The 24,217-nt window shown below is 48.2% G+C and overlaps 9 protein-coding genes across 19 annotated transcripts in view; 5 read left to right on the forward strand and 4 right to left on the reverse strand.

Moving 5' to 3' along the window:
* The window catches only part of PPTG_12664, a 2,715-nt gene extending 2,470 nt beyond the window's left edge, over positions 1 to 245 (forward strand). The window contains exon 2 of the mRNA XM_008909819.1: positions 17 to 245. The gene's annotated coding sequence lies outside the window, so the exon portion shown is untranslated. The remainder of the gene's footprint in view (positions 1 to 16) is intronic.
* Positions 1 to 3,514, reverse strand: part of PPTG_12666 (alpha,alpha-trehalose-phosphate synthase (UDP-forming)) — a 3,616-nt gene extending 102 nt beyond the window's left edge. Inside the window, exons 1-4 of one of the 5 annotated variants that reach the window (XM_008909824.1) lie at positions 3,470 to 3,514; positions 443 to 3,407; positions 315 to 363; positions 1 to 243 (exon numbers count right to left, since the gene is read on the reverse strand). The exon at positions 1 to 243 is cut by the window's left edge and continues 102 nt beyond it. In XM_008909824.1, coding sequence (XP_008908072.1) covers positions 101 to 243; positions 315 to 363; positions 443 to 3,385 — 3,135 coding nt within the window. In that variant the 5' untranslated portion in view covers positions 3,386 to 3,407; positions 3,470 to 3,514 and the 3' untranslated portion in view covers positions 1 to 100. The other 4 variants (XM_008909826.1, XM_008909823.1, XM_008909822.1 and 1 more) reach the window with 4 other exon arrangements.
* Positions 3,515 to 9,145: 5,631 nt separating this feature from the next.
* On the forward strand, positions 9,146 to 9,517 carry PPTG_12667 (hypothetical protein; the record flags this gene model as incomplete). The annotated part of the gene is made up of 1 exon (XM_008909827.1): positions 9,146 to 9,517. One exon carries the CDS (start codon positions 9,146 to 9,148, stop codon positions 9,515 to 9,517), a length of 372 nt encoding a protein of 123 aa, XP_008908075.1.
* Positions 9,518 to 11,294: 1,777 nt separating this feature from the next.
* Positions 11,295 to 15,118, forward strand: PPTG_12668 (hypothetical protein). The gene has a single exon (XM_008909828.1). It carries the CDS (start codon positions 11,329 to 11,331, stop codon positions 15,034 to 15,036), a length of 3,708 nt encoding a protein of 1,235 aa, XP_008908076.1. The 5' UTR covers positions 11,295 to 11,328; the 3' UTR covers positions 15,037 to 15,118.
* Positions 15,119 to 15,303: 185 nt separating this feature from the next.
* PPTG_12669 lies at positions 15,304 to 17,880 on the reverse strand. Of its 2 annotated transcripts, XM_008909829.1 has the most exons (3): positions 16,723 to 17,880; positions 15,588 to 16,657; positions 15,304 to 15,528 (listed from the first exon to the last, which is right to left on the reverse strand). In XM_008909829.1, the coding sequence occupies exons 1-3, from the start codon at positions 17,798 to 17,800 to the stop codon at positions 15,346 to 15,348; spliced, it is 2,331 nt and encodes a 776-aa protein (XP_008908077.1). In that variant the 5' UTR covers positions 17,801 to 17,880; the 3' UTR covers positions 15,304 to 15,345. The 2 variants fall into 2 exon arrangements, with proteins under 2 accessions (XP_008908077.1, XP_008908078.1); XM_008909830.1 differs by having other exon boundaries at positions 15,304 to 16,657.
* Positions 17,881 to 18,284: 404 nt separating this feature from the next.
* PPTG_12670 (hypothetical protein) lies at positions 18,285 to 19,787 on the forward strand. 4 transcript variants are annotated; one of them, XM_008909833.1, is made up of 4 exons: positions 18,285 to 18,668; positions 18,740 to 19,202; positions 19,266 to 19,339; positions 19,404 to 19,787. In XM_008909833.1, exons 1-4 carry the CDS (start codon positions 18,333 to 18,335, stop codon positions 19,572 to 19,574), a joined length of 1,044 nt encoding a protein of 347 aa, XP_008908081.1. In that variant the 5' UTR covers positions 18,285 to 18,332; the 3' UTR covers positions 19,575 to 19,787. The 4 variants fall into 4 exon arrangements, with proteins under 4 accessions (XP_008908081.1, XP_008908079.1, XP_008908082.1 ...); XM_008909831.1 differs by having other exon boundaries at positions 18,740 to 19,339; XM_008909834.1 differs by having other exon boundaries at positions 19,266 to 19,787.
* Positions 19,282 to 20,794, reverse strand: PPTG_12671. 2 transcript variants are annotated; one of them, XM_008909836.1, is made up of 4 exons: positions 20,748 to 20,794; positions 20,469 to 20,609; positions 19,992 to 20,401; positions 19,282 to 19,926 (listed from the first exon to the last, which is right to left on the reverse strand). In XM_008909836.1, exons 2-4 carry the CDS (start codon positions 20,587 to 20,589, stop codon positions 19,747 to 19,749), a joined length of 711 nt encoding a protein of 236 aa, XP_008908084.1. In that variant the 5' UTR covers positions 20,590 to 20,609; positions 20,748 to 20,794; the 3' UTR covers positions 19,282 to 19,746. The 2 variants fall into 2 exon arrangements, with proteins under 2 accessions (XP_008908084.1, XP_008908083.1); XM_008909835.1 differs by having other exon boundaries at positions 20,684 to 20,765.
* Positions 20,795 to 20,876: 82 nt separating this feature from the next.
* On the forward strand, positions 20,877 to 23,842 carry PPTG_12672. Of its 2 annotated transcripts, XM_008909837.1 has the most exons (9): positions 20,877 to 20,992; positions 21,057 to 21,151; positions 21,216 to 21,383; positions 21,448 to 21,507; positions 21,577 to 21,581; positions 21,664 to 21,722; positions 21,792 to 21,851; positions 21,920 to 22,006; positions 22,071 to 23,842. In XM_008909837.1, the coding sequence occupies exons 1-9, from the start codon at positions 20,930 to 20,932 to the stop codon at positions 22,491 to 22,493; spliced, it is 1,020 nt and encodes a 339-aa protein (XP_008908085.1). In that variant the 5' UTR covers positions 20,877 to 20,929; the 3' UTR covers positions 22,494 to 23,842. The 2 variants fall into 2 exon arrangements, with proteins under 2 accessions (XP_008908085.1, XP_008908086.1); XM_008909838.1 differs by having other exon boundaries at positions 21,057 to 21,383.
* PPTG_12673 (CAMK/CAMK1 protein kinase) lies at positions 21,704 to 23,850 on the reverse strand. Its single transcript, XM_008909839.1, has one exon. It carries the CDS (start codon positions 23,694 to 23,696, stop codon positions 22,584 to 22,586), a length of 1,113 nt encoding a protein of 370 aa, XP_008908087.1. The 5' UTR covers positions 23,697 to 23,850; the 3' UTR covers positions 21,704 to 22,583.
* Between the last annotated feature and the right edge of the window lie 367 nt (positions 23,851 to 24,217).

Raw genomic sequence — 24,217 nt, forward strand, 5'->3', positions numbered from 1 at the left:
AAGCAATACGTGCCAGGTCATTCATAATTCCTACGTGCAGTACATTTTAGTACCATCATGTCAACTGCACTCTCTTACTTAGCTCGACGGGTACTAAAGTTCATTTGCCAAAAGTCAGAAGCGATGGCATCGATGCTGAGGCGTGGAATGTAGAGCTGTTAGGCGCCACAGGCGGCTCGATGGATGAACTTCGATCAACGGGAGTTCTTGGTGTACCTCCATCACGACTGTGAACTGCCAGCACTGCAACGAACATAAGTCAACATTTAACATATTAGTTCCACTAAATAATACAAGTGAAGTCAAGGTCATACTTCGCAACATTCGCGCAAGCTCGGTAGGGCGCTCCAAATGGAACATAGCCTGCAAAGCAAGCCAAGCATTAGCCAAATACTAAATAGTACCTGTCGCCTCGTAATGCGAAAAATACAGGGTTACGTACCTCGGTCTTGCTGCCACCGATATGACACGTGAACACGTTGGCACGTTTAGACAAAGCACAGACCGAGTCTGACAAGGATAGAGGAGGGGGCACATCGTCTGCATTCGTTGGCGTGGTGCTTGGTTGAGTCGGTCCTTCTTCTTTCCTGGCCAATTCCGCATGTTCCTTAAAGTACAAGAACAGCTCGTCGTCCTCCACTCCATTGCCAGCATAGAAGACAAAGTCAAGTTGAGGTGAAGGAGGTCGCTGTCGACGACTTTGTCTGGGTGACAGACCTTCGCGTCTGCTCGTAGGTGAACTGGGTTCATTATCAGGCTGGAACCGATTAAGAATTTCATCAAGCAGTAGTGTCTTCGTCACCCCCTGCAAGCGAACTTCCACACGGTTTGTGCCTTGCACTACCTCAAGCGGTAGATTGCACAACACATCTTCCAGGTTCACCTGCATGTCACGCGCTTGCATTGGACCAAAAATTGGGTCTGTCTCCCCATAATGCCACGTGAGCGAGCTCTCTTTGCTGTCGACTCGACTTCCAGGCGTGCGTTCCGTAAAGTACTGCATGATCGGACGCACCACCTTCTTCCACGACGGATCAGTGTCTTCCGTCATAACTTGCCATTCATCATCATTGGGTAACCGGTAGAAGTATCCTGATTCAGCCACAACCCCCACTCGACGATCCGTTAGCCAGCTTCCGATCACGTTTCGTTCATGCGAACTAACCAGCACCACAGTATTCTTCGGGTCATTGGCGAGAGCTTCAATAAGACGCTTAACTAAAGGCTTGGGTGGTGCAACGCTGCCACGTTGTTGTGATGGTCCTGAAGCCGGGTCATCGAATAAAGTTCCTTCGTAGTCGAAGACCAACAGTCTGTGACTACTACGCGTATAAGCACCAAGCACTTCGATAGACGGCAGCCTCACCAGCTTCTTCACTACAGCCCTTGGTCTTGACACTGCGTCCTCCAAATCGGCTAAGAAGCTTTTACCCCAGAAACTCGCAGTGTGTTTCTTGACATAACGATAAAGATTCGTTTGTCGATACTCACGCTCCATAAGCGGTAGCTCCAGTGCATATCCTAGTGCATTGGCCATATCCGTCGTATTCCACGGGTTCACTCGGATAGCACCAGATAACGACTGTGCACTGCCAGCAAACTCGCTCAAAATAAGAACTCCCGGTCCTTCGCGACGTGGTTCACACGATTGACTCTGACACATGACGTATTCGTGACTCACGAGGTTCATACCATCGCGAATAGAGGTCACCAAACAGACGTCAGCCAAGTTGTAGAGTGCTACAAGTTCACTGGGAGTCACAGAACGGTGGATATAATGCACAGGAGAGTGCGTTAGTGTTCCAAAGCGACCGTTGATTCGCCCCACCATTTCGTTCACACTCGCCGCAAGATGTTGATACTCCTGAACACCAGTGCGTGACGGCACACCGATCTGGACGAGAACCACGTCTTTGCATCGTTCCGGATATAGAGACAAAAAGCGCTCCATCGCTAGTAACTTGTGCGGAATCCCCTTGATGTAGTCCATACGATCAACGCCAATGATAATCTTACAGCCAGCAAATTTTACAGTGAGTTCCTGGATACGTTTCTGCGTGGCGTCGGAATTCAGGATATCCTCAAAATGTTCGGGGTCGATACCAATAGGGAACACGCCGATAGCTGAGAAGTGATCGCCAAGTTCGACTCCTTTAGGAGTCGTGGATGCACCAGGAACACGAGCACAAGCCGCGATGAAGTGACGAGCGTAGTCGTACGTGTGAAAGCCCAATAGATCGGCACCAAGTAAGCCTTCCAAGATCTCTCTGCCCACTGGAAGCATACGATACATCTCAGCAGTAGGGAATGGAGTGTGGAGAAACCATCCAATCTTGCACTGCGGATATCGGGACCGCAGCAACGACGGCAACATCATCAAGTGGTAGTCGTGCACCCAGACAAAGTCTCCCTCTCGATACACTTGATTCACAGCCTGTGCAAAGCGCTTGTTGGCCAGTTTGTACGCGTCCCATTGTCTAAAGTCAAACTTCTTCTCACTTCCGGGCCGGAAAAGCGGTAGTGGCACATAATGGAAGATCGGCCACAAGATATCGTTACTGAAGTCGTTGTAGTATCTCGCAGCGATCTCCTTGGACAAGAACACGGGCACACACTTAAACTCCCTGGCCAGTTTCTCTCTCACTTTGCTCTGCTCATCATGCGGGATCTCCTCTCCAAGCCATCCGATCCAAATAAACGGCACCTGGTCTCGAATGCCGTTCAAAGCCGTCACTAATCCACCAGAGCTCATGGTAAAGATCCGTTCCCCCGTGGTTTCATTGCGTTGAACGGAAATCGGCAGTCGATTAGACACCATAATCAACCTGTGTCTGGCATCCATCGTGGGTGGAACGATCTCTTCTTGAGGCTTGTCTGTCTGGATCTGTACCATTGATAATTGGCGTTGTAGCTCCTGAATATTCACTAGCAGTTCCTGTTCTCGTGCGTTCATCTCCATGATGTCTTCATCATCAACTGAAAAGCCACCAAGCGACATGGAACGCGGTGGAGATCGTAGAGCTGCATGGGATTCGGACGGCGTCCTGGCCTCTGTGAGGACGTTACGCGACTGTAATTGCGATGGAGCGTCTTCTTCCTCCTCATCGCATGATACTGGATCCTCTTGGACGTCTTCTTCGTCTTGTAGATCCACCGGAACGTCCTCTTCGTCCTCCTCGTTGTCATTATCGCGTCCAAAATGGTCTTCGCGAGCGTCGTAGGCGTCGATACTGGCACGTCTGGACTCGCGTGGGCTTAAAGAAGACGACGGAGCAGGTCTGACAGGACGATCGAGCTCCATTCCGCCGTTATTGGCGGCGTTATTCAGGTACTCTTCGTCGACGAGGATATCCTCGAGATTTGATACGTCGTCGCTCACACTCATAGTTAATTTGCTTTATGGACGCCTACACGACAGCGTTAAAGGGTGATAAGAGAGAACGTGAGAAGAAAGTAGAAGAGAACGCACGACAAGATGTACTGAAATAGAAGAAAAAAGCGTGTCTCAAATTCCAGGAACTGGAAAAAAAAGATTTTTGACAGAATTTATTGGTCGTAAGACAAAATTTAAATTACGACCAATAAATTCTGTCAAAGTTCCGTCAAGACGAGACAAGTTGGGGACGCGTCTTCCCGTAACGGGTGGTAACAAGCATTTCCATCACTGACAATATCAGTGATGGAAATTCAGTGTTGGTTAATTAAACATTAATTACATTAATATCGTAAAAACGGTTGGTAAAAATTGGATTTAATATGTAAGAAGTAGCCGAGGAGAGAGAACAGGAATGTGATCGTCGCGCTTCAGCAAAGCACTCAGCAATCATCGACGCGACGTAGGAAATGTCCACTATGTATCCATGTCCAGGCACTGTGGGTTGCCACCACTCCCAGTTCGCGTAGAAGTGCATACAACACGCAGACGACCACGCATGACAGTCGGTAGGTCGCCGTGCCGAAAACCAAGCCACCCAAGAGCGCATGCAAACATGATCATGTGGCTAGAGAGCGATGACGCAAGCATTGACAGGAAGAAGCTCTGATTACTGTCGCTCGGAGAGTTACTCTTCTTGGTTTACATGGGGCGGATCGTGGCTTGTGGACGAGCGGTGTTGTGTGACCATCCACGCCGTGGACAGATCAAGTGACCAGGATGTTTATGTCCGTTAACACAGGTTTTCATGACTGGCTCACGACTATTGGTTTAAGTTCTCTTCCGCGTGAGGTTCTGCCGTGTGGATTTTAATGCGCTCGGCAAAGTATTCTCATAGATGGATGAAGGCAACAGGGCTCGCAATTGGCGGACTTCGGGTTACCCCGCCCGACCCGAATGTCATCTCGAGGCATTTCGGGTACCCGTATCCACCCGACAGGACCCTTCGGGTACCCGGGTCTACCCAGCAGTGATTTTGCCAAAGCCAGTGAATTTATCCAAGGCATCCAATACACCTTTCTAAATATTGAGCAATATTTTATTCAAATCAAGTTAAGTGTACCTCTCGACTGCTATTCTTCTTTGTTCACAAGATTTCTGCTTGATCTCACGACAAGTACATCGTCAAGTACCGATGGCTCGATCGAACTGCGCGACTTACACATTACGGTCCCGGCACTGGAGAAGTTACGTTCTGATATTGCACTAGACGCTGGGATGCACAGCACAGACCTCGCAACATTTGCTAGCTTTGGGTGCGCTATTTTTCCGGTCACATTCCACCACGGCAGGATGTCGAAGCTAGTTTTCTCTTCCTTTGTAACTGTGTAGCTCATGTACTTGTCAAATTCATCCTGTTCATCAAGGTTCTCGCTTACCACAATTTCGTCACCGGTCTCATCTGACGAACACAAATTATCTGCTCCAACAATGAATGAAGACCTTGGCGTCTTTCGCTTCTTGTTTACACGGCGAACAGAACGGGTAGCTGCTGCTCTGGTTACAGACTGCACTTTCATCATCGCTACCAATTGGTCTTTTGCCTTGTTGATATCTGTCACCGAAACTCCAAATATTTTTTGTTTTCGCTTCTGGCGTAGATCAAGTAGAGCCGCCATGTAATGGTGCAAATCCAATTTTCATTTGGGCATCGAATGAAGCTGCATCGTTTATTTTTTTTAATTTTCACCAAGTTGCTGCTGTCTGGAGGAATTATCTCGATATTCTGGGGATTATCAATTGCAAACGGCCCTTCCAGCACTTACGAGTCGATTTATCTACCATGACCCGCTCGGTTTGTGGGGAAAGATGACAGATAATATTGTGGCGTTCGTGTACTACTAGATCCAGCGTAGGTTCTTTCCAGCCCTCCAGTTTCAGCGTCGCCTCTCGGAAAGGGCGAAGGAATGTGATGAGTTCCTCCAAAAGTGGTTTATCGATGCAGCTGATGTATGCTAACTTGCCACGCGCAGCTAATATACTTGTAGCTTCATCAAAAGAGTTGAGTATGCTCTCTAAAAGTCGTAGCTGAGAATTCCAACGATTCACATTTTCTTGTTTTAGCGTATTCTCCAGATTATTTCGCAGTTTCCTTTTTTTGAAATAGGAAACCAGAGCTTTGCATATATCCAGTAGCTGGAAAACTTCTGGGGCGTCGTCGTAGATCTTAAGATATGGTGACGAAACCACCCCATGTTCTGTCGACGCTGTCTTTCAAAGTACGGTTGTGATTACCGTGGCAGTTTTGTGGTTTGCACATGGGAGCCATGTGTAGACGGATGGAATGCCCTCTTGGCCGCACAAATTGGATCCACAATCGGTAACAACTTTACATAGTGAGATGTTGTGAATCCCAAAATCCAACAAAGCTTCCCTAAATACACTCAAAAGATACTTGGTTGAGTGAGATACACCCTCAACTTCTTTAACTTGGAGTGTTCGAGCATGAAGCTTGAACAATTCAGTCATGTAATGAAATGTCACCGACATGTACGATTTGTTTTTAATTGAATCGGTCCATAAGTCTGTCGTGAACTCCGCACAGCAATCACGAAAATGAGTCTGGCAAATGAATTGCAACTTGATACGAAAACGTTTTGCTTCCTTTTGGACATTATTTCTCACTGTGCTGGGGGCAGGTAGTAATTGTTGAATATCACACGATCGCTTCGAATGTAAACCGATATCAAAAATCATTGAAGTAAATTCTCTGAAGCCTTCACCTGACACTATGCTAAACGGCCGTATATCCGTGTAGCACATGTACGCAACAGCCTTGATAACACGCTTTTTTTTTATCAGCGGTAGACACCTCAGCATTGTCCAGAACGGCACTAAGCTCCCAGTGTTTGCTGGAGCACTTGTACATTTCTTCATGTGCTCGTTTAATGTTTTGGTTCCATTTACTGGGATGAATGCATACACCTTTACACATGAGTTACAGGAAACAAAGCTGTTACTACAAGCCATGAAATCAACATCTTTCTTCTTTTCATACACGTGGCGAAACTGCTCCCAGCATCTAGCCTTCGAGTTTGCATCGTCACGTAAAGAAAAATCGAGTTCTGTGCTGATTCAAAATGCGACTTATCTCCAATTTCAAGTCATTCAGGTTAAGCTCTCGTTGACTAACCAGCTTTGCATCATTAGCTTCGTCGATGTCACAATCAGAGACCACACAGGATGGAGGATCTGGAGTATCGGTGCTCTCGGTTCCCTCCATTTCGCCCCAATGTAGCACTGACAGCAGTTGTGAAGGCTGTCCTAACTTTAATTTAAGATCACCGCTCCCAAAAACTATAGTTAGCATCGGGTACCCGCACCCCACCCGAGGTCGGGTATACCCGAACGGCTAGTCAATTTACCCGCGTTGGGTACCTGATTGCGAGCCCTGGAAGGCGACCAGATCTATTAAACGAACGTTGCTCTCACTGGTTAAACAACTTAGTTTACGGGGAAAAGTTCACGCATTTTCACTTTCCGGGCTCTGATTCCAAGTAGCGTTTTTTTTTTCTTTCTGGTAGTTGGGGCTCTTTTGGTAATTCTGTGCGACTGGCAACCGAAATGTCATCTTTGTATGCGCCAAGATCTGGTCTGGCTGGAAGAGAGTCTTGAGCATCAATTACAACTGGGAGTCTGTGATAGCGTTTTCCCATGCACTTATACAACTTTCATCGCTGTCTATATCGCCCTCTTCAATTTCGTCTTCTGTTTGGGGAATTTCTACCTGAGCATCACCCTCCGTTATCGCAAAAGAGGCGTCAAGGTCGCGCAACTGTGGTATTGGAAGGGCCGCAACTTCGTCTTGAGGCGATTGAAGAACCGAGAGGCTCCCGGCTCCACAGTACGACAGCTGCCTGGCAAGTGTGTTTGCGTGTCTATCCAGTTCTTGGACGCGATCGGATATGATTGTTCGTGCAGTGGTAGACTGACGAACGGAGTTGCGCACTCGTGTTCGGTCGCTACTTGAAGATGCTCGATGTCGTGGTGTAGTGTACATATTCATCATGCTCTGTGTTTGGATTCTCCAATCAGCTTGCTTCAACTGCGAAAGACCACGACATCGTGGTGTTATGTTCCCACGATCACTAGTTGCTAGCGCCTCGTCGTTGGATACTCGACACTTGTACCTCTCTATGGTGGCGCAGCAACACTAAAAAGCTTTATTGGGTTCAATGGGGCTAACGCTTTCTCCTTGGTCTTGGTCATAGATTCTTAGCTCTCTTCATCCGGTTTTGGTTGCGAACATGCTGCCTAATAACTTGCTGTTTTAAGGGTTTTCTCGGTGCGGGTTTGATTTCGACCTGGGGAGTGAATGAGACGCAGCTCATTAAACAGGCGTTCGCATGTGGCTGTATCCGCCGCTATCGATAAAGTTGTTAACGCCAGCGACGGCAATTTGTCGGAAGGGTTGTTTCTCTGCAAGTATGTCCAGAATTTCATGATTGAATCACTGAAGTCCGCCGACGTAGCGTTGCCGTACTGACCAATTATCCAAGCTGACATATCACCGCGCAATCCGATTACATCCTCGCTAATGTAGCGAAGATAATAATAAAGAGCAAGTTCGCAGACATCGTACTCCTTGGTCAGAATAGCGTGAGGCAATTTGCGAGCATCGCTGGCCAATAACGGGTGTAGAAAACAGAGCTCCCGAAAATAATACCATTTAAAATACATTCAAATGCTTTAATTCAATTATTAATTCTGTCGGTTCAATTCATTTTTGAATTGTACATAATTTACACCTGAATTATCGAGATCAACCACCGATGTCCTCTGAGCGTCCACCACCAATGAACAGACTTTAGTCAAACGCAGCAGAAGATCCATCATTTTCAAATTTACCTGTTTCACGCCACAACAGCCCAACTTCTCCCTCCTCCTATCCACCATGGTCCTCACAAGCAGCCAAATCTGCACCATGCTCTTCACTGACGTTGGCAGTGGGTTTTTTTTAAGTGCACCACCTGTGACAAGCAGTACAAGAAGGGAAACGGTTACACAAACCTGCTAAACCACCTGCGGCGCAACCACGAAGACTACGAGCAAGAAGCCCTTGAAGCAGCACGCCACCAGAATCCACTACGCCTACACCTAGTGAGCACGAGAACGAGGGATCTGTACCGGTGGATCGAGTGGATCGTGTGCGACCACCTACCCTTCACCTTTGTTGAGCGCCGGCTAACTCAGCAAGACGCAGCTCTCTCACTAGTGTGTGAAGACAACCTGGTCAGATACATCGTGCTCATCTTTGAGCTGCTCGAACAACGTGTAGCCCGCGAGCTGTCACCTGCATTTGGCCTAGTCATTGACGGCTGGACAAGCAGTAGCCGTCACTACGCCGCGATAATCGCGGTATTTGACGGCGGTAGTACCGATAATACCGGTTCGAATAACACAATCGAGTTTTTTTGATTATTTGGAGTGCCCGTCTCGTCGCTTTCTACTATTGGCGTTCTCTCATGTGGAAGTAGAAGAAGATCTGAGCGCGCAAAGTCAATACGACCTAATCGCCGACACCCTGACACGCTACAACACACCCTGGAGCGCAGTCAAGTTTCTGGTGGGGGCAACTGTTCGGTTAACCAGTGCATTGGCCGAAAGAAGAGCGCTATCCTCTTCATTGGATGCGCTAGTCATCGCTTTAATCTGGCGGTGAAGGACTTCATCAACACCGAAGACGAGCTTATTACCAAGGTCCACACCCTGATGTCCAAGCTTCGTATGATTAAGGGGAGGGATCTGCTTCGCCGCGTCTCCCATCTGTCACCTCTGTCGAAGAACGACACCAGGTGGTCAAGCAAATATGAGATGGTGGCGCGATACCTGACGCTCCTACCATTTATTATCCAGCTGGGCCACAACTTTCTGGAAGAGCACGAGGTCCAGCCTCTCTTACTGAGGCGTGCTAAGCATGAGCGAGTCAAGTCGCTAGCGAAGGACTTGGAGAAGTTTGAGGGCGTTACGAAGGAGCTACAGAAGTCTACGCTAACTTTGTCTGCAGTACGTCGATTGTTTGACCAGGTTGTGAAGGAGTTTCCAGCACTCAAGACACGACTGGCTGTACCTATTCCAACTTAGAACAAGGTATCGTCAAGATTCAGCGCAGAGAGGCGCTGTCGAGTGCCGAAAGGTCGGCATGTGCCAAGTTTAGAGCGACTATTCTGGAAAGAACGCCAGCCCGAGACGACAGTAACGACTCAATAGTCAAAGCGGCATTCAAGAGGACGAAGGTACTGAAGCGCTCTCACTTTGTGAACGTAGCGTACATCCCACCGACATCGAACGAGTGCGAGCGCTTCTTCTCGGCGGTGAAGTTAGTGCTGTCAAACCTGCGAAAGAGTCTCCTGCCAAGCTTGAGATGCTGATGTGCCTGCAGTACAACCGCGAGCTGTGAGACGGGAACACAGTCGAGCAGGTGCGTGCACGAATTGGCACCAATTAATGGAACTATTGAATAATTATTTTTTGTCCTTCGACATGATGTATTAATTTGAGTATTGGATTCTCGGGAGCCCTGGTAGAAAATAACCCAAATGAAACGAATCTGTTCACAGGAAGTCCATCACCTTTCCACGCACTCGACGAGCTGCTCTAAGTAGTTGCTAGCCGTACAACCCTTAATATGTCTCCGAAAGATCGCAATACGTCTCCAAAAGTGTTCTCATCCCGCTGCAATCTAAAAGATGCGATATAAAGTGGACGCACGATCTTTTTCTGCATCCTTCAGTTCACTCCAAAACGGTTGCCTCCCCGATACTTGTAGTTTGTCGGGAAATTCGTCATCGCTCCTGTACGTGTACAAAAAATGTTCGAAGGCCGATCTAACGCGTAGCAGAGATGCAAAGTACTTCTGCATAGAGTTCCATCTGGTACGGCATAATGGAAAAAGAGCTGGAGCTGGAGTCTTTCCTTATCGAGCTATCCTTGCTCTATTGGCTCGAACTAACCACTTTTCCGACGAAGAGTTGAGGAATCTCACCGCAGCTGCTACTTGCTAAAAACACGTCTTAACACTGCTTTTACCAAATTATTAATATCATGAGCGAAACAGCGCATGTAACTAATACCAGGCCGTCGTAATGCGAGAACATGGCGTGCTCGGCCGCCTTGCCCAGCATTGTCCGTAACAATAGCACCAACCTTCCCGCCACCATCTAGTAATTGGACCAGAACTATTTCCTTTCGGATGTCTGGCAAAATATTGCAAAAAAGCATATTTTGGGATGTCAACTTTCGTTATTTGGTACTGTTATGACTTATGTTCTTCGTCCTACTGGCTCGGAGCATCATGTGCTGGCAATCGCAAAACAGTTGGAGGAGCAAACAGCTCAGCGTATTCATTGAGAACATCTTTGCCAAAGACATGCCGATTGGGTATTGCTCCTTCACTCATTCCATTTAGCCATTGATGAGCTGACTGCGGTTGTGCACACCAAATTTTTAATGTTTTTTTTTTTTCTCGTCTGAATGCCATCCAAGTTCTTGACTTAGAAGTTTAGACACCAAAAAAGTACTTTGTATCGAAAAAGAGTGCATTGGTTTCGGCCCACTTTTGATCCTATTTTATTATGGTGGGCCATAAGCTATGAGCACTTTCCTGAAAAAAAGTTGTTGCCTTGACTGCTCATAGCTTATGGCCCACCATAATAAAATAAAGATCAATTTTAATGGCTGCAAAACATCCATTTTTTTTTTTGTTAAGGCAGAAATGAAATAATTGATGTTAAATACCATTTTTTTAAACTTAATAATGTAAAAACAATATTACCAAATCTACCTTGAGCAATCCCTGTCATCTTTGATACTCAATATTATCACTTTGAAATCGTACAAAAATATCACCTTTCACAATTCCAGTCGCAACCCAACCTTCTTCATGCACTATCCCCATGCTACCTTCCCGACGAGACCCTCCAGCTCTCCAGGTGTCCCCTGTCGTCACCTCCAGCACCTCCCGTATGCACCCTCCGATGTTGCACCTTGCGCAGTCCAAGCCTCATCCTCAGCCCAAGTCTGCGCCAGGACATCGTCGCCGCCACGTCGTGGCTTGGGTGCCCGATAGTCTGGCCGAGAAATGCTACAGCTGCCAGGCCTCGTTCTCGCTGATGCTGCGACGTCACCACTGCCGTCGCTGCGGCAACGTCTTCTGTGACGCGTGCTCGTCTGCCAGGATGCCGCTGGTCAATTCAGGCTTCGTCACTCCTGTCCGCGTGTGTGCCAAGTGCTCCGTAGCAGCGAAGAAAGCTCATGCCAAGATGGTGCAGGAGAGACAGAAGGCCCGGACTTATCAACCTCTCAGACGTCATAGTGATACTGGAGAGGGATCAACTAGAGGAGGGTTTCAGTTTTCTGACACAACGAGATGGGCATCGAAATCACATATTGCAGACAAATCGAGAAGTGGCTCTGCCGAATCTTATCGACCATCACTATATAGAGGGTCTATAGATTTTGGGTCGATGGAAGGAGGCATCATCACGTCTAATGGACGACGACAAATGCCAATGTCGAGTTCTCCTGCATTCTCTCGAGGGATTTCAAGTGACAGTTATGAGAGAATGGGAAGTGAAGATACAGATTACTCAAGTGGACGTAACAATGGATACCTACAGACACTGCCGGGTGAGGCAGTATTGGTGAGAAATGACAATGTTCGTGTAAGATTTTTAGAACGGATAGAGCATACGGGCAGGTTGTACGTGACGAATTACCGTCTTGTATTTAGCCCCGCAGTTGATGACGAAGCTGTTACGGGACGATATTCACATGGCGCCAATGTGAGGAATAATGCGCGAGAAGATGAGTTGCCGTATGCAAGTGACCTACATACTGAGTCGTTGGTGGCATATCAGGCAATCCCGCTGGTTACTATCGAGCGTGTGAAGCGGAAGGAAATGGTGGAGACTGACAGCGGACTACTTGAAGTGGTTGGCAAGGATTTCCGCCGTTTACAGTTTATATTTGAAGGATTAGTGTCCAAGCAGACGTTTAGTCAATTCGATCGCACTTTTGCACTCGTGCGGACACATGCACTAGGAGAACCGGAAGGAAAAGTGGACGAGTTTGCCAAGTTTTCGCTGGAAAGATTCGATGGTGTTAATGGAGCAGTGGATGGCTGGAGGATCTATGATGCAGTGGCGGAATTTCAGCGACTGGGCATCTCATCATCGACGAACCGATGGCGATTAAGTTACGTCAACGAGCAGTACGAATTATGCTCAACGTACCCGTCAATACTGGCAGTTCCAGCCTCTGTGTCCGATAGTGTGCTGGCAGTGGCATCCAAATTTCGATCAAAGGGGCGAATTCCAGTTCTCTCGTGGCGTGATCGTCATACTGGAGCGGTGATCTGTCGCAGTAGCCAGCCACTTGTCGGGCTCGGACAGAAACAATGTGACAAGGATGTATTCCTCATTCAGGCGATTGCAGCGGCAAACCCTTCCTCAACGAAGCTGGTAATTATCGATGCAAGACCCTGGAAGAACGCTGTAGCGCAGAAGACTGTGGGTCGCGCAGGGTACGAGCTCACAGAACACTATGAGACGCGGCACGCTACAGCTTCAATGAAGTATGCGGACATGGTTGCGTCAGAGCACAACGCGGCAGCTGCTGCTATCTCTGCTGGATCGACGGCAACAGGAGTCTCTATTAATGGAGACGTACAGCATGTGAATGAGTCGAATGCCACGGATGACAGTGGACACCAACAGCTTTTGGAAACGATGCAGGCGGCTCTCGTTTTGACGGAATGCAAGTTGATTTTTATGGGGATTGAGAATATCCATACGATGCGTAAAAGTTACCACAAGCTCATGGATCTATGCACCACAAAGCAAAACAATGACAAGTGGCTGGATCAGTTAGCTTCCACTCGCTGGTTGGACCACATCTCTCGAATAATGGACTCGGCTGTGGAAATTGTGCGTATTGTGAAGGAACAGAAGTCCAGTGTACTGATTCATTGCAGTGACGGGTGGGACCGAACAGCGCAGCTTACAGCGTTGACAGAACTGCTGATTGATCCCTACTATCGAACGATAGTCGGCTTCGAACGACTAATTGAGAAAGAATGGTGCTCTTTTGGCCACAAATTTCGCGATAGAACTTCTCACGGAGCCAGCAACAACACCAACGAAACATCTCCGGTTTTCCTGCAATGGATCGACTGCGTGTGGCAAGTTATGACGCAGTTTCCGAGCGCATTCGAGTTCAACGAGCGCTATCTGATCCTCATCCTCGACCATCTGTACTCGTGTCGATTTGGTACGTTCTTGTACAACTCTCAACGAGAGCGCATGGAGCAGGAATCTCTCCACCCAACGCAGTCATTGTGGTCGTACCTCAGCACGGTAGACCGCGCGATTGTGCTGAACCCTTTTTACCAGTCACAGAACGCTCCTCGTATGAAGTGGAAGGCGAACGTCACAGCTACACGGCAGTGCTTTGAGAGATCATTATGGCAGTCGTACGAAGAATCGCCTCGGTCGGTTCCTCATATAACCCAAGAAGATTGTGAGGTGCACTCATTGGCGGATGAATATCTGGACTATGGCAGGAATGCCTTTGACGCATCGGATGGATCTGCTTGCTCTAGTCCCACGTCGATAGTATGCGAAAGTACAGTTGCTGTGGCTTCGTCGCCTTCAAACTCCAGAGTTGATGCGACAGATACAGAAGTGAAAGCTGCTTTAGAGTCCACCCATGATCAACTTGTGCGTGAACGACGCCGACGTACTGACAGTAACGATTCATCGCTTAATGACGAGTTTGATAGTTGGGATGGTGGCAGTGAGTCGAATATGGAGATTCCTCAGCCATCGTGCTACCATAGACTGGTACGCGATCTTGATACAGGCTTCTCGTTCCCGCAACCATTGGAGCCTTCGGTTTTATCCAGCTTCCCGTCCTCTCCGGCAGTTGCGCCTCGTTCTCAGTCTTTCTTTGGTCGAAACGCAGAAGATGAAGCTGCTAGGCCGTCGACGCCTAAGTCTCGATCATCGTTGACGTCTCTATTTATGCCAGTGGAGCGCCCACCGTTGTCCGATGGTCTTTGGAATACCTCAGATACCGATGCTGTATTCGATGGCGATGAGATTGGTCGCTATGGAGCCTTAGCACCATGTGAAGATGTGATCGTACCGTCTTGCTCGATGAAGTCGCTTAAATTCTGGACGCACTACTATTTGCGGTGGGACCCGAGTAGCCACTTTGAACGTGATGCTAGCGTGGAGATTGAAACATTGCATCTTGATCTGCTTAAAAGGATGGAGACATTGACAAAGCAGATGAATCCGATTCGGGGGGATGAAGCTTCGAAGTGGGAGGCCTCGATGCAGTCTGACTGTCTTCGTGAAGAATTTATATCGCCAGTGAAAATACCGCCGCGTCGGGAGCAAAGAACAACGTCAGAAGGGAGCACGTCGTCTCAGAACTCGGAACCAAGTGCAGATGCTTTAACACTGGAAAGACAGATTGCGCTACTAAAAGAGCAGAGGCGTCGTAGTCTCGAGGAGGTGGAAGCGAACTATCAGGAACAACTAGCTCGTTTACAACAGGGATTTCATGTAAAAGCAGAAATGCTGGATGCGTTGGAGTAAAAATGGCAAGTCGACAGAAACTCGCCTGCTAATAATGTAATTTTTTTTAGTATTGTTTGGGAAAAATAAACTCCGAGGTTTAGCACCTCTTTTCTAGAAAATACCGGGATACCTGTATATTGCTTGTTGCACTGCTTACGTACAATGGTCTGCTTTGTCTGTGAGCTCCTTGTGTCTGCGGATGATACGCGGCACTGTACAACTTCTTTAAGTCAGTTTGATCGAACCCACTTGCGATTTCTGAGAGCTGAAATTTGCTATAAAAAAGGATAAGATCAAAAATGCATCAGATTTTTGCTTTTATTTTTCTCACTGGACGATGCATTCCTCTCCACCAAAAAGTTGGCTGGCTTTTGCTTTTTTCCTAGCTGCCTCTGTTTCCTTGTGTTCAAGTTGTTCACGAAGCGAAGCAACATGAGCCTTCTTCTCGTCTAGTTTACTTTGAAGTGCACTAATCTCCTCTTCTTGTTCGTTTTTCAAAGTTCGAATGTCCTGAATCAAACCAAAACAAGTTAGTACCAGTACGTAGCTCCCTGATAGCGGGTACTTACCCGAATTACGTTTTCCTTCAGCTCTTCCTGCTCGTCTTGGTGCTGGAGAGACAACTTTGAAATTTCATCCTGATTTTCCTTCTCAATACGATACAGCTCTGCAATGTGGTCGGTATCTTGTTCACCGAGTTGTCGTTCCAGCTCGAGGACTTTATGTAGAAACTGCTGCTGACCTTGCAGTAAATTTTTCTCTTCGTTGTGAAAGCTGCGTTCGTTCTCTAGCATTTGTCGCTGCGCTTCTTGGCGTTCACTTTCTCGACGAGCTTCAGCATCACGAACACTAGTCTCGAGCCGCTTTCGCTCCTCCTTGGCTTCTTCAATCTGCTTGTCTAAGCGATCCAAAGCCTCTTGATGAAGTGCTCCCAATCGCTCGATTTGCAGACGAGTTCGCTCAATTTCCGCTAGCTTACTCTCAATTTCATCGCGGAGAGTGCATCGTTCACTTGTTATGCGCTCGGTGATCGAGTGCAGAGCTTTTTCGTAAGATTCTTTCTGTTGACTCAGCATCTCCTGTGCTACACGAACTTTCGCCTCAATCGAGCGCAAATTCTGCTGAGTGGATGCGATGTCACTCACGAGTTTTGCCTCGTTGGAGCGAAACACCGTTTTCACTTGAGTGCCCCACTCGAATATACTCTCAACCATCTTCTCGACGAGAAAGTTGTTCAGGATCGAGCTCTTGCAGGGTCCTAATGCTCGAGAATTGTATTGAGTCACGATGTCTTCCAACAAATCTCGGGAGGATGTCAACTGGTCTTGCAAATACTGAGTGCCGTCTCCAGCGATCGACGCTGAGTCGTCAATGGATTTCTTCTTGGAGACGTATAGTTCCTGGAGTAAGTCTTTGTTGTAAGCAGTCGACGCTCCATCGTTGTCTGTGTACTTGCTCTGCAAAATATCGAGAGTATACTCCGAGAGTTGAAGCATGTACGCTTCAATAGACGAGTACGACGTGATATCTTCGCGCAACAATTCGTTTTCTGCTGCCTCGCGAGCTGTTTCGTATATCATTGCCAACTCAGCGTCTTCAAGTGGACGTGCACGCATCACTTGGTTCACCATCACTGGAGCTACACAGATAATCTGCGGTTTAGTCATATGCCTACCAAATTTAAGTAAAATACGCACTACTCACTCGTCTTTTCCGTGATAGCAGCATCCATCGCGGCTTGGAAAACCTGTTTGGCCGACTCCAACGCCTGATCACATTGAGACTCCAAGACCCGATCCCATACCGAAGTTATCACTGGACTAGACCCGCTGTTGAAAGCTGCAACGTAATTCTCGGTCAGCGACAGCAGCATCGCTCCATTCAGCACTTTAGACATCATCGTCTTCGGCTTTAGTAAAGTCGATAACTTATTTCTCAGCACTTCCATCTGCTCCCGAAATTCTGGTCTCAACGAGTCATAAGGCTGTCGGATCAAGTCTCTCAGTAGCGCTTCGTCACTTAACGGCCGCACCATTGTGACACAATCTCTGGACGGGAAGAACGTCGACAAGAGCGATCGAATTCTGTTCTTCTGCACCACTTCCTCTGTCAGTGGTGGCTGTTGCTTTAATGCACTTTCAAAATAATCTTTGGACGTCACTTTCTTCCCGTCCTCTTGCAATTGAAGCGTGAAATCCCTCACAACCCACAGAAAGTCTGGAAAAAACACAGACAGCTCACTGCCGTTCTCTGTCTCCGTCTTGTGAGCCTTTGCTTGAATGTACTTAGTTAAGTTAACCACGAGTGATAAGTCCTCAATGGCACTAGCATCGATGACTCCTCGGCTGTTATAGATGAACGTGGAGGAGAGTAGCAGAGCCAAAGCGAAGATTCTCGTGTCCTGAGTTTGTGAGCGTTGGGTGGAGCCCAGACCTTCCGTGTCCATGAAGACGATAGTGGTGTCTTTACTGAGGTGTTTAAATGCCGGATGACGGGTCTGGCTGCCTGCTGGTTGGCCCCAGATCCAGATTCCTTTGGTACAGGCGTTCACGGTGGCTCCGACGTCGAACATTTCGCTCTCCTGGTCCCTTCCGAGCAGCAAGTTTAGCAGGTACGACTTGCCCGTGCGGTAGAGACCAGCGATAGCCACCACGGCGATATCGCCTCGGATCTGCTGTAGGTAGGTGACTGCCTCGGGTGCGATCTCAAAGCTGCCATCGTCCGAGAGCGTCACAAAGGGAAGCGGTGCCGACAACGCAAGAGTGGACGCAGAGGAGACCATGTCGTGCGGAACTGATTTTTGTTGTTTGTCAAGAAAGGCAACAAATGTGTCATCAGGAGTGATGGTCCATGTGATTAGCAAGAAGTAAGGGAGGTATGATTTAAGAGATAGGTTTTTACTCTAAAATACAATATTACTCTTGAGAAGGAATTCTAACAGATTTTTTTTATGAGCTTTTAATTAAAAGTACTTGTGTAATACATACATACTCGTCGGCACGGATCCTGATTAGTCAGTGCTTACAACCCTATTAACTTAGTGCTTAAAATTCGTCGTTACGCATGTTGATTGGCTAGGATGCCATTCAGACGAAAAAACCCATTAACATTTTAATGGGTTTTTTTCGTCTGAATGCCATCCAACGGCAAGCGATCGAAAGTTCTATGACAAGTTCGTTGTCGTTGAGTGCGAAAAGTTCTGCTTCTTTGCTGATTGGCTGGGATGCCGTTCAGACGAAAAAAAACATTAACATTTTAATGTTTTTTTTTTTTTTCGTCTGAATGCCATCCTGGCCTTCTCGCCATCATCCCAAATGATTCGCGCTGCGGGCGGGTTGCGCAGCGCGCGCACTTCCTTTCGCAACGATATTCTCCTACGATCGTCCCATGCGAATACCCTCGCACGTCGCGGCAATGAGCTACGCACCGTGGCTCGCCAGCAGCAGCACAGGACGCTGCTACTCAACCGTGCGAGTTGCCACGACCGCGTACTTACTGCCAGTTTGGGGCTCGTATCAGGCGGAATCATCGTCACTTCCGCGGTAAACAAACAAGAACAAGGCATCAATCTCGAAGAGGCTATTAAAAATTTGTACGGAGACGCGAACGAGCTATTTTACCGTGGAAATGGACGACAGTTCGATGAACCAGTAAGAGAATAACCATGACAGATACAAGATATTCGATCATTTTGTCACTAAAGAACTTCGTATTGTTGCAGTGGTATGAAGACACGAACAAGAAAGCTGTTGCAGCGTTGATTGCAGCCAACACGCTGGTCTTTGGATTGTGGCGCGTGTCATTCCGGAACGCGAGACTGCACCAGTTCATGTGGCGCCACTTTGCCAGTTCTTACAACGCTGTAGTGCATGGCAAAAGGTTCCATACGCTGCTAACATCGGCATTCAGCCACATCACATTCCCGCATTTTGGCATCAACATGTTCATGTTGTGGGAATTTGGACCCCATATACTGGCGCCAAGTAACAATAACTCTGGCGCATGGTACAATCGAGCGGTGGCAAACTCGAGATTCGCTGGTTATGTGAGGGAAAACTACAACAGCTTAAGGCGCAGACTTGAATTGCTGTCAGTTGAGAAGTTTATGGCGCTCTATTTCACTTCTGCAATGACGTCGTCTGCACTGAGTGCTTTGGTGTCAAAACTCCGAGGAAACGGGGGAGGTAAGCGTTTAAACCTGTCGAAATGTGGGGTGGAGAATGGTTTATTGATTATTGTGTGTGTAGTGTTCTCTATTGGTGCCAGTGGGGCCGTCTCGGCTGTCTTCACAGTGTCGTGTCTGCTCTTTCCTGACCAACGGGTACGTTGCCTACTTATTGCTGGTAAATTTGGTGTTTTAACGTGGTTTTACTGCATGATACTAGCTCCTGCTTTACGGGATCTTCGATATGACATCGGCGCAGATGCTTGAGCTCTACACTGCACTCAACATCGTTGGCGCTGCCTACCAACGTAACTTGCGCGTTGACTGTGTAGGTCACTTAGGTGGCCAAGGCGCAGGTTTTGCCTTTCACCAAGTTCCATCGAGCAATTAGACGCGACAAACAGCTAGATTTCCACACAATACAACATGGACACTCTACAAGCTTCGCAACTTGGTGTTATTACTGTAAGCTGCATGCTTGTCTGTCAGCAATTCACTAAAAAAAACCAGTTCTAGCCAGCGTAAAACTAAAAGCATCGACGCTGAAATTGGCCAAAACGATTTTACTCCGCCTGCTCCAGGTAATCCTTCACCTCAGCAGGTGTCAGCACGTGGAACTTCTTGTCCTCCTTGATGATCCCCACTTCAATGTTGGTCTCGTCCATCTCGCCCTCGAATCCTTCACGGAGCGTCAGCAGCGCCGTGTGAATCGCGTCTTCAATCTCCAAATCGTCGTTGTAACGCTAATTAAACGTGTCAAAATTAGTTTTAACAAAAGACCAACACTCTTCATTTCACCATCACTCACCCGTTCGAGGAACGTCTTGGCACTGACCGAGTCCTTGCCAATAGCCGTAGCCTTCCAGCCGAAATAAGCTCCAGACGGATCAATCTGATACAATTGCGGACCGTCGTCATCGTAGCCCGCGTACAGGATCGACACGCCAAAGGGACGCACGCCGCCGGACTGCGTGAACTCCTGCATGACTGCCGCGATCTCACGCACCAAAATACTGGCGGGCGCGTGCTCCTTGTACTTCTGGAAGTAGGTCTGCGCCTTCTTGCGTGCTTTGCGGACCAGCACGCGATAGTCGGGGCCTAGACCGCTGTACACGATACCAGCGGGCTCAGACAACACTGCGATCTTCTTGTGCGAGTCCTCATCCACCAGAATTGTCGGCAACTTCTTCTCCGTGGCGATCACGACGCCGTTTTTGCCTAAAACGTAGCAGAATAGCAGTTGTCAGCGTCATTTTAGGCGTGTTGCAACCGGATAAAAGCGTACATCGAATGCCCAGCGACGTCTTGCCACCAGTATTAACGGCGTTGAGCGCATATTCGATCTGCAGCAACTTGCCCGACGGGTTGAAGGTCGTCAGACTGAACGAGTACGCAGAGTCCGCCATGGTCGATTGTGCAGTGGTTACTGGATGAAACACGGACAGAAAGGTATGAGTCAATGGGTCAAACAATACGCTTTATAAAGCACTAATCGCGAACATTAGAGACGCAGTAGAAGACGAGCTATAGGCACGTCAAGTGGCGCCTTGAAGCGCGATCTTACCTTGGTCGAAATCCTTCTCCACTGACTGAAGGGGGAGTTTGATCCTGGGATCGCATGTACCCATCATTTGGTACACATTCAAGTTTTACTTGTGCTTCGTAAAAACACATTTTCAGCCAATAAGAATGCTGTAGCTCCTCAATCGATACAACGTGCACAATAAATACTTCAGCATTGTCAGCATGTTTGGTGCGCTGGTGCGAGTGCGGGACTATGTCTTCTTCGAGAGGAATCCGCTCGTGCAGGTAGCCAACGCTCTATTCTATTTGACCGTAAATTACTGTAGCTTAACTATTTCGTTGCTATTAGATTCTCTACTTTGTTGCCATGGGCTCGTGTTATTATCTGTACATGCGGGAGGCCCATCCACTGCTGCCGAACGAATACGTCGGCTGGTACCACAAGTACGAGCTTCTTGCTGCAGTGACAGTAGTGAATATCCTATCTGAGAGGTCACTTCTACTGCAGGTGGCTGGCAACGGTTCTGTTCGTGGCGACCATCGCACTCTACCTGATCATGTGCAGGAGCGACCCCGGGGTGATCCGACGCGACAATATCGACGAGTTCCAGCAGTATGTGAACCACCCGGTACTGTATCCGGAGGGGAAATACTGCCGCACTTGCAAGACGCTTAAGTAGGTTGACTACGTTGGAAAACTGGGGAGGTGGAAGCTTATTGTGGTATTATGAGTGACGCAGGTTGCCGCGATCCAAGCATTGCCGGTTGTGCAATCACTGCGTCGCCAGATTCGACCATCAGTGCGTGCTAACTATTATTTCCACGAACTGAATTTTGCTCTAACAACTGCGCATTGTTGTATTGTGCAGTTGCAGTGAGTGTCGACTATTTCGTTGTGTGTCGTTGCAAAAAAAAAACAAAAAAAACTTACCTGATGTCCATCGCGTAATCTGAAGTTTGGTTCAATGGTTGCGTTGGCGAGAAGAACTACAAGTACTTCCTGACGTATTTGCTGGTAAGTTCGCAATGATTCAGATACAATACAATCTCGTACTCAATACTTGCTTCCACTGTTTCATCCTAGGTCCAGCTAGCTGTTTGTCTTGAGGGCTTCTTCGTCTCAACCAGTGTGTTCTTCACCCAGGTACTTTCGGCTATTATTATCGAAATGATCCGGAATACTAATGCCACTTTATGATGACTACACCACAGACCGATGATCTCTTTCATGCTCGCGGTGTAACAATGGAACAGGTCGGCAGAGCGGAGACTGCTAAAATCATGCAGTCATTCATTGCAGTACGTGTATGCTCTTCGTTGCGACCTGCACAAAGGAATAGATCTAACCTTCACGAATCTACAGAATAACCAAGCCCTGGGCTTCGTCACCGCTATGTGTCTCCTGATCAGTATCATCCTCTGGGTTTTCATCTTAATGCAACTAAAACGCATCGCACAGAACGAAACAGCGAACGAATCATTCAAGCGTGAAGACCTGCGTGAAGAAGCAGAACTCGACGGAGAGACGTCCGGACGCCGGATGTTCCGTTTCCTCTTCAAGCGCCTGAACTTCCGCAAGCGCCCGAAGTTAACGGTGCCACGTCGCGAGCAGAAAAAAACGTTAGATGCGTCTTGGGGCGGTCTTTTCTCTCCCGACTCCATCATGAACACCGAAGAGAGTTTCTCAGTGGAAGACGTCAACTTTAACCCGTACAAACTCGGCTCGTTCAGGGAAAATCTGCTGGACGCTCTGCATCTCACTGGCAACAAAGCGAAAACGAGTTGAGGCAAATCCAAACTGACGCGAATAAATTTGTGTGCAACTTGCAGCAACTTAAGCGTAAAATGTACGTCAAGAAGTCATCAATGCTACGATCTAGAGAGACACTGCCGAGTTGCTGTACCTGGCGGACGTACCCAGGCCCGACATTGCCTTGTTCATGCTGATCGTGGCCTGCACGGAATGCACGGCCGCTTTGAACTTCTTGCGCGCATGGAAGCGTCTCAGTTCGGTCAGTGCGCTGGTCAGTGGCACAGTGGCCACGTCCGTTCCGGTGATCCACTTGTGCTCCAGCAATTCTCCAGCCGAGGCGCGATCTTTGGGGTTAACCACCAACATCTTGGAGATAAACTCCTTGGCGTCAGTGGATACATTGTCCCAATACGGCGAGTCGAAGTAGTATTTACCCTTCCGGATCTTCTTGAACAGAACAGGCTGCGAGTCGTCGTGGAAAGGAGGGTAACCACAGAGCAAAATGTACGTGATGACGCCGATACTCCAGATATCAACGGGCTTGCCGTACGACGCGCCTTCCAAGATCTCGGGAGCCACGTATCCAGGTGTGCCACACGTGGTCACGAGCCCGGAATCGTCTTTGGTCACTGTCTTGGCAAAGCCAAAGTCCGCCAGCTTAATACTGGCGTCGTCGTCTGCTGACATGAGCAGTAGGTTCTCGGGTTTGAGGTCTCGGTGCACGACGTTCTGGTCGTGGCAGTACTTGATGGCGTCGATGAGGATCTTGACGAGGTCGCGCGCCTCTTTTTCCGTGTAAAACGTTTTCTCCACGATGCGGTCGAAGAGTTCGCCACCTCCCACGAACTCCGTGACGAGGTAGTAGTAGTCGGGCTCGACGAAAAACTCCTCAAGAGTCATAATGTGCGGGTGCTTCATCTGTTGGAGGATGGAAACCTCGAATTGAATGGCTTCGTCGTCCTCGGTCGAGAGCTCCGAGCGCTTAATGCACTTGATGGCGAACTTGTGCTTGCTCTTCTTGTGGACACTCTCGCGCACGACCGAGTATGACCCAGAGCCGATGACTTTGCCCAAGGTGTACGAGTCCGTCACTTTCCCTTTGCCTTGCGGTGAAGCAGCGACGGACGTTTCTTCCACCACGGTGGTGGCTGTGACGGTGGTGGGCGCATCGCCCTTGGGCGTGGACAGCGATTCGTCGCGTCCGAAGCACCTGTAGAAGCACGAGAAGCAGCGCATGGAGTGCGACGGGTAGTGGCGGCTAATGGTACAGAGCTCCCCGATACTCTGCGAAATAAATCAGATGAACTCAGGACCCATATTTACGGTGACATGTAGTCCGATTTACTAAGTGGGAGGAAAAAAAGAAATTGACAATTTCCGTAGGTTATGCGATGTGTTTTGTTTGGATTATTTCTTAGGAGAAACATTTCTTGTCGAAAAAATAAAGTTTTTGAAGATACAGGCATCCAATTTTTTAAGGGTAGATTAGGGTGAATTTAGCATGTATCCATTTTCCCGCGTTTGAAAATCCATTCGTAACCATTTTTTGACAGGCTGTATTAGAAGGACACTATCGGTCCACCTATCCACTACGACATCTTGAGCTCTGGCACCACTCACTGGAGTCACTGGAGTGGTGCCAGAGCTCAAGATGCCGTCAGTGAGGCGCACGCCTACAAACGGCGACTGCCTTGGCGTGCTGATTCGCACTGACCCCTTTTTCAGATGATCCACTGCAACCCAAAATTGCGGTGACT

Source organism: Phytophthora parasitica, assembly GCF_000247585.1.
Source record: "Phytophthora parasitica INRA-310 unplaced genomic scaffold supercont2.35, whole genome shotgun sequence".
NCBI lineage: Eukaryota > Oomycota > Peronosporomycetes > Peronosporales > Peronosporaceae > Phytophthora > Phytophthora nicotianae.

What these genes read in the sequence shown, in the direction of transcription:
- PPTG_12672 (XM_008909837.1), top strand. Translation starts at nt 20,930, where the DNA reads ATGTTTGGTGCGCTGGTGCGAGTGCGGGACTATGTCTTCTTCGAGAGG. An exon ending in CGCACTTGCAAGACGCTTAA is followed by an intron (nt 21,384 to 21,447) that starts GTAGGTTGACTA and finishes TGAGTGACGCAG; the next exon opens with GTTGCCGCGATCCAAGCATT. An exon ending in TCATGCAGTCATTCATTGCA is followed by an intron (nt 22,007 to 22,070) that starts GTACGTGTATGC and finishes ACGAATCTACAG; the next exon opens with AATAACCAAGCCCTGGGCTT.
- PPTG_12671 (XM_008909836.1), bottom strand. Translation starts at nt 20,589, where the DNA reads ATGGCGGACTCTGCGTACTCGTTCAGTCTGACGACCTTCAACCCGTCG. An exon ending in GACGTCGCTGGGCATTCGAT is followed by an intron (nt 20,402 to 20,468) that starts GTACGCTTTTAT and finishes GCTACGTTTTAG; the next exon opens with GCAAAAACGGCGTCGTGATC. An exon ending in CCAAGACGTTCCTCGAACGG is followed by an intron (nt 19,927 to 19,991) that starts GTGAGTGATGGT and finishes ACGTTTAATTAG; the next exon opens with CGTTACAACGACGATTTGGA.
- PPTG_12669 (XM_008909829.1), bottom strand. Translation starts at nt 17,800, where the DNA reads ATGGTCTCCTCTGCGTCCACTCTTGCGTTGTCGGCACCGCTTCCCTTT. An exon ending in TGCTATCACGGAAAAGACGA is followed by an intron (nt 16,658 to 16,722) that starts GTGAGTAGTGCG and finishes TTATCTGTGTAG; the next exon opens with CTCCAGTGATGGTGAACCAA. An exon ending in TGAAGGAAAACGTAATTCGG is followed by an intron (nt 15,529 to 15,587) that starts GTAAGTACCCGC and finishes GGTTTGATTCAG; the next exon opens with GACATTCGAACTTTGAAAAA.
- PPTG_12670 (XM_008909831.1), top strand. Translation starts at nt 18,333, where the DNA reads ATGATTCGCGCTGCGGGCGGGTTGCGCAGCGCGCGCACTTCCTTTCGC. An exon ending in GACGACAGTTCGATGAACCA is followed by an intron (nt 18,669 to 18,739) that starts GTAAGAGAATAA and finishes GTATTGTTGCAG; the next exon opens with TGGTATGAAGACACGAACAA. An exon ending in TGCTCTTTCCTGACCAACGG is followed by an intron (nt 19,340 to 19,403) that starts GTACGTTGCCTA and finishes GCATGATACTAG; the next exon opens with CTCCTGCTTTACGGGATCTT.
- PPTG_12668 (XM_008909828.1), top strand. Translation starts at nt 11,329, where the DNA reads ATGCTACCTTCCCGACGAGACCCTCCAGCTCTCCAGGTGTCCCCTGTC.
- PPTG_12673 (XM_008909839.1), bottom strand. Translation starts at nt 23,696, where the DNA reads ATGCGCTGCTTCTCGTGCTTCTACAGGTGCTTCGGACGCGACGAATCG.